General features: G+C 42.7%; 1 protein-coding gene and 1 non-coding gene across 5 annotated transcripts; both read left to right on the top strand.

The window, feature by feature from the left end:
- Positions 1-7,383: 7,383 nt before the first annotated feature.
- Positions 7,384-7,519, top strand: LOC120027553. The gene has a single exon (XR_005473314.1). It is a non-coding gene; the product is annotated as a U11 spliceosomal RNA (small nuclear RNA).
- A 154-nt stretch (positions 7,520-7,673) lies between these two features.
- On the top strand, positions 7,674-15,010 carry LOC120027231 (glucocorticoid modulatory element-binding protein 1-like). Of its 4 annotated transcripts, none has more exons than XM_038972130.1 (10): positions 7,674-7,845; positions 8,921-9,077; positions 9,294-9,349; positions 9,441-9,559; positions 9,889-9,992; positions 10,277-10,425; positions 10,781-10,921; positions 11,317-11,454; positions 11,880-12,017; positions 12,366-15,010. In XM_038972130.1, the coding sequence occupies exons 2-10, from the start codon at positions 8,947-8,949 to the stop codon at positions 13,331-13,333; spliced, it is 1,944 nt and encodes a 647-aa protein (XP_038828058.1). In that variant the 5' UTR covers positions 7,674-7,845; positions 8,921-8,946; the 3' UTR covers positions 13,334-15,010. The 4 variants fall into 4 exon arrangements, with proteins under 4 accessions (XP_038828058.1, XP_038828059.1, XP_038828060.1 ...); XM_038972131.1 differs by lacking the exon at positions 7,674-7,845 and adding an exon at positions 7,856-8,114 and having other exon boundaries at positions 8,924-9,077; XM_038972132.1 differs by lacking the exon at positions 7,674-7,845 and adding an exon at positions 7,856-8,114 and having other exon boundaries at positions 11,895-12,017.
- The last annotated feature ends 232 nt before the right edge of the window (positions 15,011-15,242 follow it).

Below are 15,242 nucleotides of genomic sequence, written 5' to 3'. Positions count from 1 at the left end.
CACAGCTTGACAAAATAAATGTTATTTATTTTCTATTCTAAATGTTCTGTGCAAGGTACTCTACTGTTAAAGGGTATTCAATCAATAAACAATATTATGTCCATGGTGCCATATTGATTGACCATCTCCATGCTAGGGTTGTGGCGCCCTCTTTGGGTAACAACAGAACTGCATACCTGACCCACTTATCTGAATCACAGTGCAAATAAAATACTAAACTTCCTGAATCACAGTGCAAATAAAATACTAAACTTCAACTAATAAACATACAACTGTGTATGGTAATAATATTGGTGTGCTTTCATTTTCATAAGCCTCTGTTGAAAATCACTACTCTTAGTTGGCATAACTGATCAATAACTAATCAATAACAGATTAATATCACTTGTGAAAATGAAGCTGTTCACTGATATTGTTTTCACTTGTACCCTCCGCTCCTGTCCAAGCTCACCTGTAGAAACCATATATAGACTTATGGTAGAAACATCTGTGGTCCTTAACGACTCATCTGGAGGGAAGAAATGCAGATACACACACGCTAAATGTGCAAATTCATTGAAATGATTGTGCTTATTTTATATGAAAAAGAAAATAAATGTTAAATTAAATGAAAGAAAGACTTGATGGATTTATATGATCAGATCTTTTTAAAGATCTTTAATGAAAGTGACAGTGAAGGTACATTTTGTAAGGGAGTGTACACAATTGTTACCAGGAGGAAAATGTGCAAGGATCATGCTTTTACAATTTCAGTCAGGGGAGGGTTTAGTATTTTGTAATCAATTAAATGTCATATTGCTCACTGTTTGAGAATGAGTTGCTTATTATATATTGATGTGTGCTTGATGCTGCCCCTCATTGTCACGTTCCTGACCTTGTTTTCCTTTTGTATAGTTGTGTTTAGTGGGTCAGGACGTGAGCTGGGTGGGCAGTCTGTGTTGTTTGTTCTATGTTAAGTGTCAGGTTTAATTGACCTTGTATGGCTCTCAATCAGAGGCAGGTGTTTTACGTTTTCCTCTGATTGAGAACCATATATAGGTAGGTTGTTTCACATTGTTTGTTGTGGGTGGTTGTCTTCCGTGTCTGTATGTCTACCACACGGGACTGTTTCGTTTTGTCGTTCGTGTATGTAGTCTGTTCCTGTTCGTGCGTTCTTCGTATATTGTAAGTTCTCAAGTCCAGGTCTGTCTACATCGTTTATTTGTTTTGTAGTTTGTTGAAGTGTTTTCGTGTTTCGTCCTTACTTTAATAAACTTCATTATGTCATGTAACAACGCTGCGCTTTGGTCCAATCCCTACTCCTCCTCTTCGGACGAAGAGGAGGAGAACGATCGTTACACTCATCCCTGATTCTCTGCTGGGCGTGCAATATCAAGTGCGCCTAGTATGGTCTCAATCAAATGATTCATAGCCTACCGTGCCTTTAGAAAGTATTCATACCCCTCGAATTATTCCACATTTTGTTGTGTTACAGCCTGATTTCAAAATGGATAAAAAAATATATATCTCACCCATCTATACACAATACCCCATAATAACAAACTGGAAACATTTTTTTAGAAATTTTAGCAAATTTATTGGATAGAAAATACAGAAATATTTCATTTAAATAAGTATTCACACCCCTGGGTCAACTTTGTAGAAGCACCTTTGGCAGCAATTACGGCTGTGAGTATTTGTGGGTAAGTCTCTAAGAGCTTTCCACACCTGCCCATTATTCTTTAAAAAAATATTCAAGCTCTGTCAAATTGGTTTTTGATCATTGCTAGACAACCATATTCAGTTATTGTCACACCCTGGCCTTAGTTATCTTTGTTCTCATTATTATTTTAGTTAGGTCAGGGTGTGACATGGGGAAGTATGTGTTTTTGTATTGTCTAGGGTGTTGTATGGTTTAGAGGGTTAAGGAGAGTAGATGGTTTAGTGTTGTGTGTAGGTGTCTAGGAAAGTCTATGGTTGCCTGAATGGGTTCTCAATTAGAGACAGCTGGTTATTGTTGTCTCTGATTGGGAGCCATATTTAAGGCAGCCATAGGCTTTAGCTGTTGTGGGTAATTGTCTATGTCAGTGTGTAATGGTCAGTGTCAGCACCATTTTGTTTATATAGCTTCACGGTCGTCAGTTTGTTATTTTGTTAGTTTGTGTATAGTTGTTCGTTTCGTGTTTCTTTTCTCTCTTCTAATAAAAGAAGATGTATTTTGCACACGCTGCGCCTTGGTCCAATCTCTCACAAGAAGACGATCGTGACAGTTATGCCATAGAATTTCAAGTAGATTTAAGTCAAAACAGTAAATTGTCCACTCAGCAACTCCAGTGTAGATTTGGCCATGTGTTTTAGGTTATTGTCCTGCCGAAATGTGAATTAATCTCCCAGTGTCTGGTGGAAAGCAGACAAAGCAAGTTTTCCTCTAGAATTTTGCCTGTGCTTAGCTCCATTACGTTTCTTTTTATCCTGAAAAACTCCCCAGTCCTTAACGATTACAAGCATACCCATAACATGATGCAGCCACCACTATGCTTGAAAATATGGAGAGTAGTACTCAGTAATGTATTGGATTTGCCCCAAACATAACACTTTGTATTCAGGACAAAAAGTGAATTGCTTTGCCAATTTTTTTGCAGTTGTAAACTATAGAAAGCAGGTGCAGAAGGTGAGTTTAATGATAAGAAAGGCAGATAAACAAAACAGGAGACCTGTACTGAATGTGACCAAAACCAATACTCCTGATGACTAAGGCTACTGAGGGCTAAATAAAGGGAGATTAATCAAGGCGATGATGAGGTCCAGGTGTGCGTATTGATGGTTGCCAGGACCAGTGGTCAGTATACCGGCGACGTCAAGCGCTAGAGTGGGGGAGTGGGAGTAGGCGTGACAGCAGTATTGCTTAAGTGCCTTGTCACAAACAGGATGCATGTTTCGGAATATTTTTTATTCTGAACAGGCTTCCTTCTTTTCACTCTGTCAATTAAGTTAGTATTGTGGAGTAACTACAATGTTGTTGATCCATCCTCAGTTCTCCTATCACAGCCATTAAACTCTGTAACGGTTTTAAAGTCACCATTGACCTCATGATGAAATCCCTGAGTGGTCTCTTTCCTCTCTGGCAACTGAGTTAGGAAGGACGTCTGTATATTTGCAGTGACTGGGCGTGTTGAGACACCATCCAAAGTTTAATTAATAACTTCACCATGCTCAAAGGGATATTGTCTGGGTTTTTTTTTTTTTTTACACATCTACCAATCAGTGCCCTTCTTTGCGAGACATTGGAACACCTCCCTGGTCTTTGTTGTTGAATCTGTTTGAAATTCACTGCTCGACTGAGGGATCTTACAGATAATTGTATGTGTGGGGTACAGAGATGAGGTAGTCATTCAAAAATCATGTTAAACACAATTATTGCACACAGAGTGAGTCCATGCGACTTATTATGTGAATTGTTAAGCACATTTTTACTCCTGAACTTATTTAGGCTTACCTTAACAAAGGGGTTGAATACTTATTGACTCAAGACATTTTTTTTTCTTTCTTGTTTTTCTTAAAATGTTACCCCCTTTTCTCCCCAATTTTCGTGGTATCCAATCGCTAGTAATTACTATCTTGTCTCATCGCTACAACTCCCGTACGGGCTCGGGAGAGACGAAGGTCGAAAGCCATGCGTCCTCCGAAGCACAACCCAACCAAGCCGCACTGCTTCTTAACACAGCGCGCCTCCAACCCGGAAGCCAGCCGCACCAATGTGTCGGAGAAAACACCGTGTACCTGGCCCCCTTGGTTAGCGCGCACTGCGCCCGGCCCGCCACAGGAGTCGCTGGAGCGCGATGAGACAAGGATATCCCTACCGGCCAAACCCTCCCTAACCCGGACGACGCTATGCCAATTGTGCGTCGCCCCACGGACCTCCCGGTCGCGGCCGGCTGCGACAGAGCCTGGGCGCGAACCCAGAGACTCTGGTGGCTCAGCTAGCACTGGACTCAAGACATTTCAAATGTCCTTTTTAATTAATTTATAAAAATTCCAAAAACATAATTTTACTTTGACATTATGGGGTATTGTGTGTAGGCCAGTGACAAAAAATATATATAATTTTAATCCATTTTAAATAAATTGTGTATATAAACCTAGGCTACACTGCATTACACACTGTAATGGATAGGCTTTCCCAATCATGAGGCCTGACCTGCTCTGCTCTTGCTGATGTAAACCCTTTTGTGCTGCCTAACCAATGGATGTGCTGTGTACGGTGGCACTTCAGTAGGCGAGTCAAAGGCTTCTTCTGAAAATATGTTTTTTATATGTCAAAAAATGCAATATCTGTGTAAGCGGACTAGGCCTACTGATGTCCTGTTCAGTTTGAGAGAGAGAGCGCAAAGATGAGAACGAGGACCAGAGGTAAGCTTGCTACTGCTATAATTGATTTGAGTAAAAAAAATATTTATTTGCCCATAACGAAGCTATTTATCACAGTTATTGACCTCACAATAAGCCATATAACTTAATTTATATACTTCGAAGTGGCAGCCGTGAAAATGGACAGCACATGGCTGCTGAAAGTAGACTAATTGGAGAAGGTCTAATTCGGATAAACTGTCTTCCTTTAATTTGACTTTAGGCTACCTAAAGCAAGAGGGCTTTCTTTGTCTTGGAGCCTATTTCTTCCTATTCAAGAAATAAGAGGTAGGCCTACCTGTTTGACAGATTAAATGATAGTCTGCTATCCATAGATTTCATCAGCCAATTCCTTCCATCACCATGCACTCCTTAAATATCTCAGTGTCAGTGAAGGGCTTGGTGTGTTAAGTTAAAACTAGGGCTCAAATTAAGGGAGTATGTGAGGGTGTGAGAGTATTGTGGCTCTCAAAAATGGACATGATTATATGAAGCAATCTATAATGACGCTTTAGTCTGCAATGCTTTGTGCTAGAAACAAGCTGTAACATGCCGGGAAAGACTCTGATGCATATGGGATTTATTTCTTCTCTTTTTGACATTCATAGGCTGCAGTACAACCTACTATAGCCGAGGAGACAAAAAATGTGTTACACCCTGATCTGGTTCACCTGTCCTTATGATTGTCTCCACCCCCTCCAGGTGTTGCTTATTATCCCCGGTGTATATATCCCTGTGTTTCTTGTCTCTCTGTGCCAGTTTGTCTTGTTTGCCAAGTCAACCAGTGGTTTTCCTTGTGCCTATTTTTCCCCAGTCTGTTTGTTTCTAGTCCCCCTGGTTTCGACCCTTGCCTGTTCTGACTCCGAACGCGCCTGCCTGACCACTCTGCCTGTTCTGACTCCAAACGCGCCTGCCTGACCACTCTGCCTGTTCTGACTACCAGCCTGCCTATCCCCTTGTACTGTTTTGTACTCGGATCTCGAGACTGCCTATCATCTGGTACTGTTTGGACTCTCACTTGGTTTATGTACTCGTTATAATAAATATTGGAGCTCTACCATCTGCCTCCTGTGTCTGCATTTGGGTCTCGCCTTGTGCCCTTATAAAATGTACTTTGCTTAGGAAGTAATGTGTGATTCTGTCACTTTCATTTAAGGTTAAACATTTCAGCAGGCTATTAAACTACATACTGAGCAAGCCAGGTAGCCTAAGAAGAAACAAAAATGAATTATTTGGGCTATATTATTATTATTTGAAGGCTATAGCATACCATTTAAGAAACAAATTGTGACTTATTTGTGACATGCTACAGGCTGGCAGGAGCAATCAGCATTTCAAAAACACATCAACAATAGCACTTCAACAACAGAATATGCCTTATTAAGCTACAGTCATTCTACAGTGCATTGGAATTCACTTTCAGAAACACGAGTTTGGCCAGTCTTTGGTTTGAGGATCATGCGGTAAACTATGCATGCCTAGATTGTTAATTTAGCCTAGCATATGCTCTTATATTCCCATGCCCTAATCACAGTAAACACATCTATTCTGTAACAACAATATCATTGAATAAAATAGAATATATTTGAAAATGATCATTTCCCCAAAAACATTTTTTATAAGTGCATATACACAAAGTACTGAGTAAAGTGTCTGAATAATTATATTATTATGATATTATGATTATTTTGATATTTCCGTTAATTTTTAACAAATTAGCAAAAATTAGCAACTGTTTTTGCTTTGTCATTATGGAGTATTGTGTATAGATTGATGAGGGAAAAAACGATTTAATCAATTTTAAAATAAGGCTGGAACGTAACAAAATGTGGGAAAAGTCAAGGGGTCTGAATACTTTCCGTATGCACAGTAGGACTACCTGATGATATGCGGCTGCTGTGTTAAAAAACAATTGTATTTTTCTCGAATTCTTTGATGATCTGATACTTCTGTTGCACTCAATGTGTATAGACAACTTTAGCTCTGTTCCAAACAAAGTACTGTCCTATTCTTTAACAATAGCCTGTATAGAAATCACAACCTCTCAGGGGCTACAGCATGCTGGTTGTTGGTTGTCAGGCTGTTGTCGTATAAAAACATATTCTGCTTTTCTCCAGTCATGTAAAAATGACGTAGAAGTGCATGAATTGCGTATATAAAAAGCAATTTTTTTTATCGGACGCAAATAAGATGATAGATGTATGCAGTGCTTTTATTATAATGGGGATCTTATCACCCCTACCCCTGTCCGTGGTGATATGCGAATCCACAACCTTCTGCCTACTTTGTCATGTAACTACAAAACGCTTTGTTGGAATTATTGTTTTTGGTATAGTGGAGGGACACTTTTTTTCTCCAGGTTTTAGGGGGTCGGGTAAACATATTTTTACTGAAGGGAGGGCCATTCATTATTTCAGAGAGGTACGATTGTTAGCAGAATTTACGCAGCAGGTTAGGATAATTAGGTTACGTTTAGGAAAAGGGTTGGCTAAAATACACGAAAAACAACAGCTTTTGATGTTAATTTGACAAATTCTGGATACCTTTTAGCGATTATCCTAGCGTTACGTCCCAATAATCTCAAACTTCTCCTGAAGTGTGCACTTGCTCCCTTCATTCGAAACGCTAGTACACAATCCAATATTGTTTGATTTGCAGGGAATAATGAACGTGCACACACTTCAGGACTGAGACGCAATCGGGGAAGAGGTCGATTTGGAATACATATACAAGGCGCTATCGTGGGGACCAATCAGAATCTAAAATGCTCAACCTATCTATCCCATGATGCTTTGCGTTATGGCAAATTACGGATAAATGCATCTAATTCTATTTAATTCATCAATATTATTCGTTGTTTTGTCAACTAAAATATGATTTAAGTATTTCATACAACGGAAAATCACTAACAAAATAAAATACATGTCATGTTTTTCCCTACCCTGACTGAAGTCCCTGTGTCCAAAGAACAGATGGTAAAAACTGTAATATGTAGGTAAAAAGGGCTTCTGCTATGTTTAGCACAGGGAGGGTGGGGATTCACCACTCTTCTTGCGGAATCGATATCAAGAGATTTCGGAAGCATAATTTTTACTGCCCGGAGCTGCGAATGATCGTGAATCTTTGCGCTCCAAAATGTTGTATAAAAATAATAACCTTTTAACAAAACAAGTTTTGATGCATTCTAGTGCGGCGCCCATATATAGAGACTTGTGCGACTGGTCCACAAAACACGCATTAGCAAAAGCAGGTCACAATCCAACTGTCCTAATGCTGTAAAATAAGTGATGATTGCCGTCATAAAACATTTAACACCTGTTGTCAACAGGCTTGTTTTTATTTTTGACCTATTTTTGAGGATGCTGCATGACTGGAGAGCCGCGCTATATGAGGAAGTGTGACTGTTCGAAGTGCGCATGCCCAGCAGCTTGTAGGGATGTGTTCGAGTTCATAAAAACGGTAAGGAAAATCTAAACGATGGCTTTGTACTGTTAGGTGTATTCGGTTCATAAAGGTTAACTGATTTATATGCGAGGTAATGTCTATCTCTACGTAGATTTGGTAATTTTAAAGGGGTAACACCCCGTGCTCGCTCCGAATGGCGGGGCAACGCCGTCGCCGCGTTGTTGTTTGGTGTACGTGCTGCCGCACAGGGACGTAATTTTGAAGGGGAGCGGAGAAAAGAAAAAGTAGAACGAACGGACGCACGCTATCGTCTGAAACAAGCGGTACGTAACCGCCGCCACGCTGTAAATCTCAAGGTGGCTAGTAACATCCCGGCCACAGGTTGCGTGAGCGCCAAACCTCTGCCCAAAGTCCATTACTTTAGTTAGCTTAGCCATCTTGCTAGCAAGATAGCCGGACTAGTACAATGCATGGGCGTAGGCCGTTCAGCTATACAGATCAGTGGGAAAGGCTATTTAGGAAAATGGCGCTTTAGCAGCTAGTTAGCTATGTACCACTTGATCTCCTGATTGTAACTAGTTACACTGCACTGCCCATACCCACAGAAACGTTGCGAGGAGAAAAACTGAGTGCAAACTTGCTGTATATTACTTTTAACTAGTACGTTAGTTAGCTAGCTAACGCAGCGTTTCTGTGGATATGGGCAATGTAGTGCACTAGTTACAGCCAGGAGACCAGGTGTAACGATAGCTAGCTACTAGTTAAAAGTTATGCAAAGCAAGTTTTCAGTCAGGTTTTTCTCCTCGCCTTTTAAATGTGTAGGGACCAAGTAGGAAAGATAGCTAGTTAGTAACCGTGGGTTTCAATGAGCCCCATGCAGTGCCCCCCTTTCTAACTATGACAGAATAACACGTTGGAGGTTTAAATTAAACCATACAGCCATTGGCTGAAACTGAGAGGCAACTGAACTGAATCTGTTTATAGGCATGGTCTGCCCTGAGAGCATCTTATCCATATTCTACCTTGTCCTATCTGTCCTCCTGTATGTGAGTAGTCTTTCACACACACATTCTTCTAATCTTGCCTATTTGTCACCATTGTGCTCTTCATCCCTATCTGGGGTTTTCAGTAGGTTACACTGGGAGAGGAGTCAGGATGGCACAAACCGAGGTGACGACAGTCTCCATGGGGGACTTGATGGTGATGAGGGCTGCTGAGGAAGATGATGGTGATGACAATGAAAGCAAGACACAGGTCATCCTCCAGCTACAACCAATCACAGCAAGGTAGGTACACACTGATGTTTACTTGAGCCTGATGGGGGGGAAAAGAGGACAAGACTAGTGTAACAGAGTTGGTTCGGTGAACCACGCTCACATGATGGCTCCCCAAGCTGATTGCCTAGGTTTTAGGTTAGTGAGCTAACAGTCTTGTGGCAAGCAGACCCTGCTTTGTTTTTTAGCCAAAGATTTCATTTGTTTTGTATTCACTTTCCCTTGCAGTATGGATGAGTCGGGAGAGGCAGACACAGCTGTTGTGGCTGTGGAGTCACACCCAGGTAAGTAACACACACACAGACACACACACAGTCCCACACAAACAAAGCATATCATAAAACATGTGCACGTGTGTGTGTGTTCCTTGAGAAGAAACAACAGTTGACGGGGAGGACGTAGAGTTGGGCTATCCCATCACATGTGGAGAGTGTAAAGCTGTGCTACTGGTCAAGAAGTTTGTCTGTCCTGGAATAAACGTAAAATGTGTCAAGGTTAGTATTGTCATGGTCACTATTCTCTACAGAAATCATAAAGCTTTTCAAATGCTAGTGTGCAGAGAAGGAACAGCTCAGACTGCCAGCTTTGGTATACTTTTTAAGAGTTTTAGTCCTGTTTGTACATTGTCAACAGATGAGATTGTGAGAATGTCACATACCGTTTGCCTCAATAATGCCTTAGACATCAGTTGAAGGTTTCTCATTGGCCAGTTGTTTCTTTGCTGTCTCCTTTATGATAAGGTGGTATAGGTATCTGTTTTGTAATCGCAGTGAACAGATGGTTCCTTTCTAAACTCTCTACCTATAATGTCTGCACCATACAGTATGAAGACCAGCTGATCAGTCCCAAGCAGTTTGTCCACATGTCTGGGAAGGCTACACTGAAAGACTGGAAGAGAGCTATCCGGATGAGCGGGGTCATGCTCAGGTCAGGAGTAGAGTCGACCGGTCCCAAATCAACCCCTAGCCTCTAGCCCCTACCCCCTATGCACTTGTGGAGAGATCTGGGATCATTAGATAGGCAAAATGCCTATCTCTTAGGCTTCAGAGGTAGTCAAGAAGTTAGAGAGGTGGGCCAGAAACTGGAGGGTTGCAAGTTAGAATCCCAGGTCTGAGGGGGAAATCAACCCGAGGTGATTGATGCACATCGTGTGTCCCTTCCCGCTCTCATTCCTCACTCTTAACCTTTATCTAATAAACTCTCTCCTTCAGGAAGATGATGGACTCGGGGCAGCTAGACTTCTATGAACACAGCACTCTGTGCACCAACACGTGTCGAAGCACCAAGTTTGACCTGCTGATCAACAACACGCGCTTCCCCCCTGACGGCAGCGGCCTCACCACACCCACCTCCTCACAAGGTGAGACCAGACACGCCCCTCCCTGGGGCTGTTAAGATCTGATTGTCTGTGGCAAAACAATTTAAAAGTTTGTCTGGCAGTTATTATTTTGTCTGGCAGTTATTTTTGGTAAAGAACCTTTTAATCCAATTTTCTCCCATTTACCTCATTTTGAATTTGTGATATTCTAAGGCATGTCAATTAACTTTACATTTTCATTGGTATATATATATATATATATAACACACACACACACACATTTGGAATACGTTATCAGTCAATAAGCATGCAGGACCGGAACCATCCGTTTTATGTTGTATATTGAATATTGTAAGTAGTGTAGCTAACCATGTCTCTCCCCTTTTTGGACCTGTAGCCCAGGTGGTGATTGGTAATGGTGGCCAGGTTGCCATGACAACAGAGGAGAGGTCAGAGGTTCTGACCGGAACAGTGGATTGGAGTTCTGGGGCCGTAGCAGTGGAGACAACAGAGAAGAAGGAAACCAGTGAGATATCAGGTGAGTTCTTCACCTAAACAGTTCCCACTCGTGACTATATTTATACTCTCAACTCTGAAGTCAAATAGTTGTCTGGGCATTAGTCTTGTATTAATCTTAGTGCATTTGACCCAGGTATGAAGCTATGTCAAGTACTTGCTGTTGGGTGCGATTTATTTAGCTCGCCCGGTAAAAGGAAACCAATAAAATAATCCCCAAAGTGCAAACTCCACCGACCCTACATGCTGGTCAAGCTAAACCAACCACATCTCAAGTATGTAACACATATTTGACTTTAGGTCTGCTTGGTATGCGACTGGATAAATTCTTCCTCACCTCTCTCACATAACTGTGACTCAAATTGCATATACCCTACTTTGAATTTGATCTCTGCTGTGTCCTTTATGTTCCCCCAGAGGAGACGTTGAACTTCTGGAGAGGCATAGCTGATGTAGGCCTGATGGGGGAGGTGGTGGACAACATCAGGACAGAGCTGCTGGAGATGCTGAGAGGAGTGCAGTTACGCAGCGAACAGGCTGCCATGCAGGACGCAGGTGGGTACTGGTAGCTAGGCCAAGGACACAGGAGATCGGGTACAGGGTACAGGTCATGGATCCTGAGAAGAGTGCAGCTACACAGCAAGCAGGCTGCCATGCAAGACACAGGTGTGGGTACTGGTACCTAGGCCTAGGACAGAGGGGATAGGGTACAGGTCAATTCTAAGGGTATATGCATGGTGCCACACAGGTGCAACGTTGGTTTCTGTTGATCAAGTCCGGGGATGAAATAAAATGAGAAGTAACGTTGACTTCTCAGGAGTAACATAAAGAAAAGACTAGATTATGGGGGCAACCAAAAAACAAGGTACACATATGTCTTGTTGAAACACATTTAATGTCTTTGATTAATTCATTGATTGACTGACTGATGGATGTGTTATTACTGACCATGTGATTGATTACCCACTGATGGACCTCAGATTCCTGTCTGGTAGAGGTGGCAGTGTTGAGTAACCTGGCCCAGGTGTTCGGCCTGCTGGACTCGGTCAAACACATCCTGAGCGTAAGGAGAGAACAGACTGACCCTGGAGAGGAGCAGGTCATTAGCACACTGACCAGTGAGTAATGATCAATTCAGTTTTCAATTCAGTAACTTCAGGCAGAGGAAGGGAGATTGAGATATGTAGCCTATGATGTTCTGGAGAATTTCAATTTTAGTCATATAATTTAATGTGAATGGTCGGGAACAAAACATTTAATTGAAATGGAAAGGATACCTAGTCAGTTGTACAACTGAATGCATTCAACTGAAACGTGTATTCCGCATTGAAGTCTACATTTAATTGTAAAGATCGACCTGTATTGGATATTGCCTCAAACAAAAAGTATTCACTTGCTAATTGATACGGTTGATTACTGTAGAGCACCATCTGAGTCATTTCTAACCTCTGACCTGATCTCTGCAGACCTGGAGATGCAGCTGGAGGAACAGAGACGACAGCAGCACGTCAGAGCTCAGCTCTGCCACCCTCAGCCCCTCAACAACATCAGCCACATCCCAGGAGGCAAACCCACCAAGCCCAAGGCCAAACGCCCCCGTCTGCAGCGGCCAGCCTCCACCACCACCCTCCTCACCTCCTCCCTCTCCCAGCCCCAGACAGCCACCCTGCAGCCCCAGCAGTTCACTATCCTCTCCCCCATTTCATTCTCCTCCATGGGCCAGCCCTTCTCCCTGTCAGGCCTCCCAATGGCCACGCTGGGTCAACAGAACAACACGGTAACCCTTCACACTCTGCCCGCCGGCGCTCAGACCTTCACCCGATACATCACCACCATGGTGGGGGCCGACGGCAAGACGGAGACCCTGACGCTGCACCCTTCCCAGGGGCTGACGCTAGTGGGCACCACCCTCCAGGACCCCAGTCAGCTGGGAGGAACCATGATGAGTCCCATGGAGCTGGTCCAACTCACCCAGGGAGGGGTGACCGACGGTGGGGAGATGATGGTGGAGCAGCCCATGGGCCAGGTTGTGGAGATGGGGATGGTACAGGAGGGATTGGTAGAGGGGGTTGAGGACAAGAGCCAGGCACACACCACCGTGATTGAGATCGACCCCACGCCGGGCGACCATGACCAGACCATGGGGGCGGTGATGGAGCTACAGCTGGCCCAAGAAGGAGAGGCCGAGGCTGGGGAGGAGGGCTCTGCCGTAGTGGTCCATACTGGGATGGAGGTGACCATGGTCTCGGAGGGGGTTGAGGGAGGGGAGGAGATGGTGATGCAGGGAGAGTCGGAAGATGCCCAGGGGGATGTGCTTGAGGCTGGGCAGCAGAGCCAGGTAGAGGGTGTACAGCTGGATGCTAATGGGCAGATCTCAGGCCTAAGGATAATGGTGATCGAGGAGGAGACTCAGGAAGAGGACAAGGACAAATGATCCAGCTCAGCTCTGCAGACAAAGACAATACCCTATCCTCCCCCTGGAGCCATGTGAGACAGTAGGGATGGACTAGCCTGGTCCCAGATCTGTTTGTGCTGTCTTGCCATCTTGCTGTGACAATTATCGTAGGAGCTGGCAAGATGGCACAAACAGATCTGAGACCAGGGATATGAACTCATGGACAGAACATAAAAGAGAATACGCAGGCAGACTTGTGGTGTGATCAAGTGTGTGGAGTGTACACCGAACGCTGCCAAAGACCTAGCCTTTTTAGTGTAGCTGTGGTCCTTAGCAGCTAGGCCAAGGTGTCCCTTATTTTCATTGTTGTTTCGTTAGTTTTTATTAAAACAAAATTACAACATAGCCAGGCACCGTATCTTATATTGTTTGTTTTTGTAACGCATTTGTATGACTTCAACTTGAAGAAGACACCCAAATATAATTTTCAGAAGACGTCCCAGGATATTGGCTTGAGATTGGTATGAATAACAGTCTGGTGTTGTATTCAAGGTGTGTTACCCTTTTGGTGTGTGTGTGTGGAGCTAGAGGTCTACTGTGGGATGATAGCAACAGTTCTAAAACAGTCTGCTCTATGTTACACATTTCTTTCAAAAATAGAAAGCATACCACTTTCTCTTTGCAGCTTTTGGGATGAAGTCTTTTCAGCAGTTTTTGTCAAACAAAACAAAGATAGTATCTTGTAGAGCTCACCATTGTCAGATCAAAGCTTTTTGGGCTTTTTCTTTGCAAGATTTGAATTATATTTCACCCTGATTCTCTGTATGGTGACAAATGCAGTAGATGTATTGTATATCCAAGCTCCATAGAGAACAACACATTTGCATTTTTTCCCCTCTGTATGATTTTTAGCATGTGGTTATTTTAGCAACAAGGTTTTGTATAGCTAGAAATGGACCTAAAGTTAAAGTATGACAAGATGGTTATGTAAGTCAAAGAATAATGACAGGGACTCGTATGTCAAGCTGAACAAAATGCTGTAACACTTTAGGAAGGAAGTATACATATGGCATTCATAACACCTTTTATGAAACCTTTCATAACCATTCACTAGCCTACGGATATTGTTGCACTCGCTTTAACTAGGGGTCCTAGGCCTAGTTACATGGTCTGTAACCTGAATGAATGGGTGCATTTATGTGAGAAATCAGCGTTTGAGGCGGCAGGTAGCCTAGCGCTTAAGAGCGTTGGGTCAGTAACAGAAAGGACGCTGGTTCAAATCCCCAAGCCGACTAGGTGAAAAATCTGTCGATTTGCCCTTGAACAAGGCACTTAACCATAATCTGCTAAAAGACTGAAATGTAAACGTAATAGTACCTATATTAGTGTTGCAGTATCATTCATAACAACCTTCATAACACATTTATTCAACATCAGCCTCATGTACACCCCCTTCAAGCAAAGTATTACCCAAACCGTTGCCCAGCCTAGAACAAATAACAAAAGTTCTTACTCTGTTTATTTTACTCATAATAACAGACACAGAAGTGCATTGCTGAGACCAAAATGAATAAATCCATTCAGTTATTTTGGTCAATGAATGTGAACAAAGTTGCAGGGTACATTTTAAGTTATCTATAATGACCTGTTCTGTATTTCCTTAATTCATTTGTAATGTGTTTTAATATTATTAAAATAAAAGACAAATCAATTGGTGTTGGTTGGTGGTGTGGTTTGGTGGTTGGGAGTGCACTAGTCATGTTCTGTGGAGGAGATCCAAAGGAGGAGATGGAGACGGATGGATTGGCCACACCCTCTAAAAGCCCCCTTCCAACATCACCAGGCAAGCTCTATCCTGGAACCCGTTAGGTTCCTCAAACTCAACTCTGGACCTCGAAGCCAGTTCCATTGCGTTTTTTCATTGTTCCCCTCTAATCAGGGACTGATT

The sequence above is a fragment of the Salvelinus namaycush genome, chromosome 32 (genome assembly GCF_016432855.1).
Source record: "Salvelinus namaycush isolate Seneca chromosome 32, SaNama_1.0, whole genome shotgun sequence".
NCBI classification, from domain to species: domain Eukaryota; kingdom Metazoa; phylum Chordata; class Actinopteri; order Salmoniformes; family Salmonidae; genus Salvelinus; species Salvelinus namaycush.
The sequence above is the reverse complement of the archived record's forward strand: the minus strand, read 5'-3'. Positions and strand labels throughout refer to the sequence as shown.

Bases quoted from the DNA above. Each gene is read 5' to 3' on its own strand.
- LOC120027231 (XM_038972130.1), top strand. From the start codon at position 8,947: ATGGCACAAACCGAGGTGACGACAGTCTCCATGGGGGACTTGATGGTG. The intron at 9,078-9,293 runs GTAGGTACACAC...TTTCCCTTGCAG, and splicing joins CTACAACCAATCACAGCAAG to TATGGATGAGTCGGGAGAGG. The intron at 10,426-10,780 runs GTGAGACCAGAC...TTGGACCTGTAG, and splicing joins CACACCCACCTCCTCACAAG to CCCAGGTGGTGATTGGTAAT.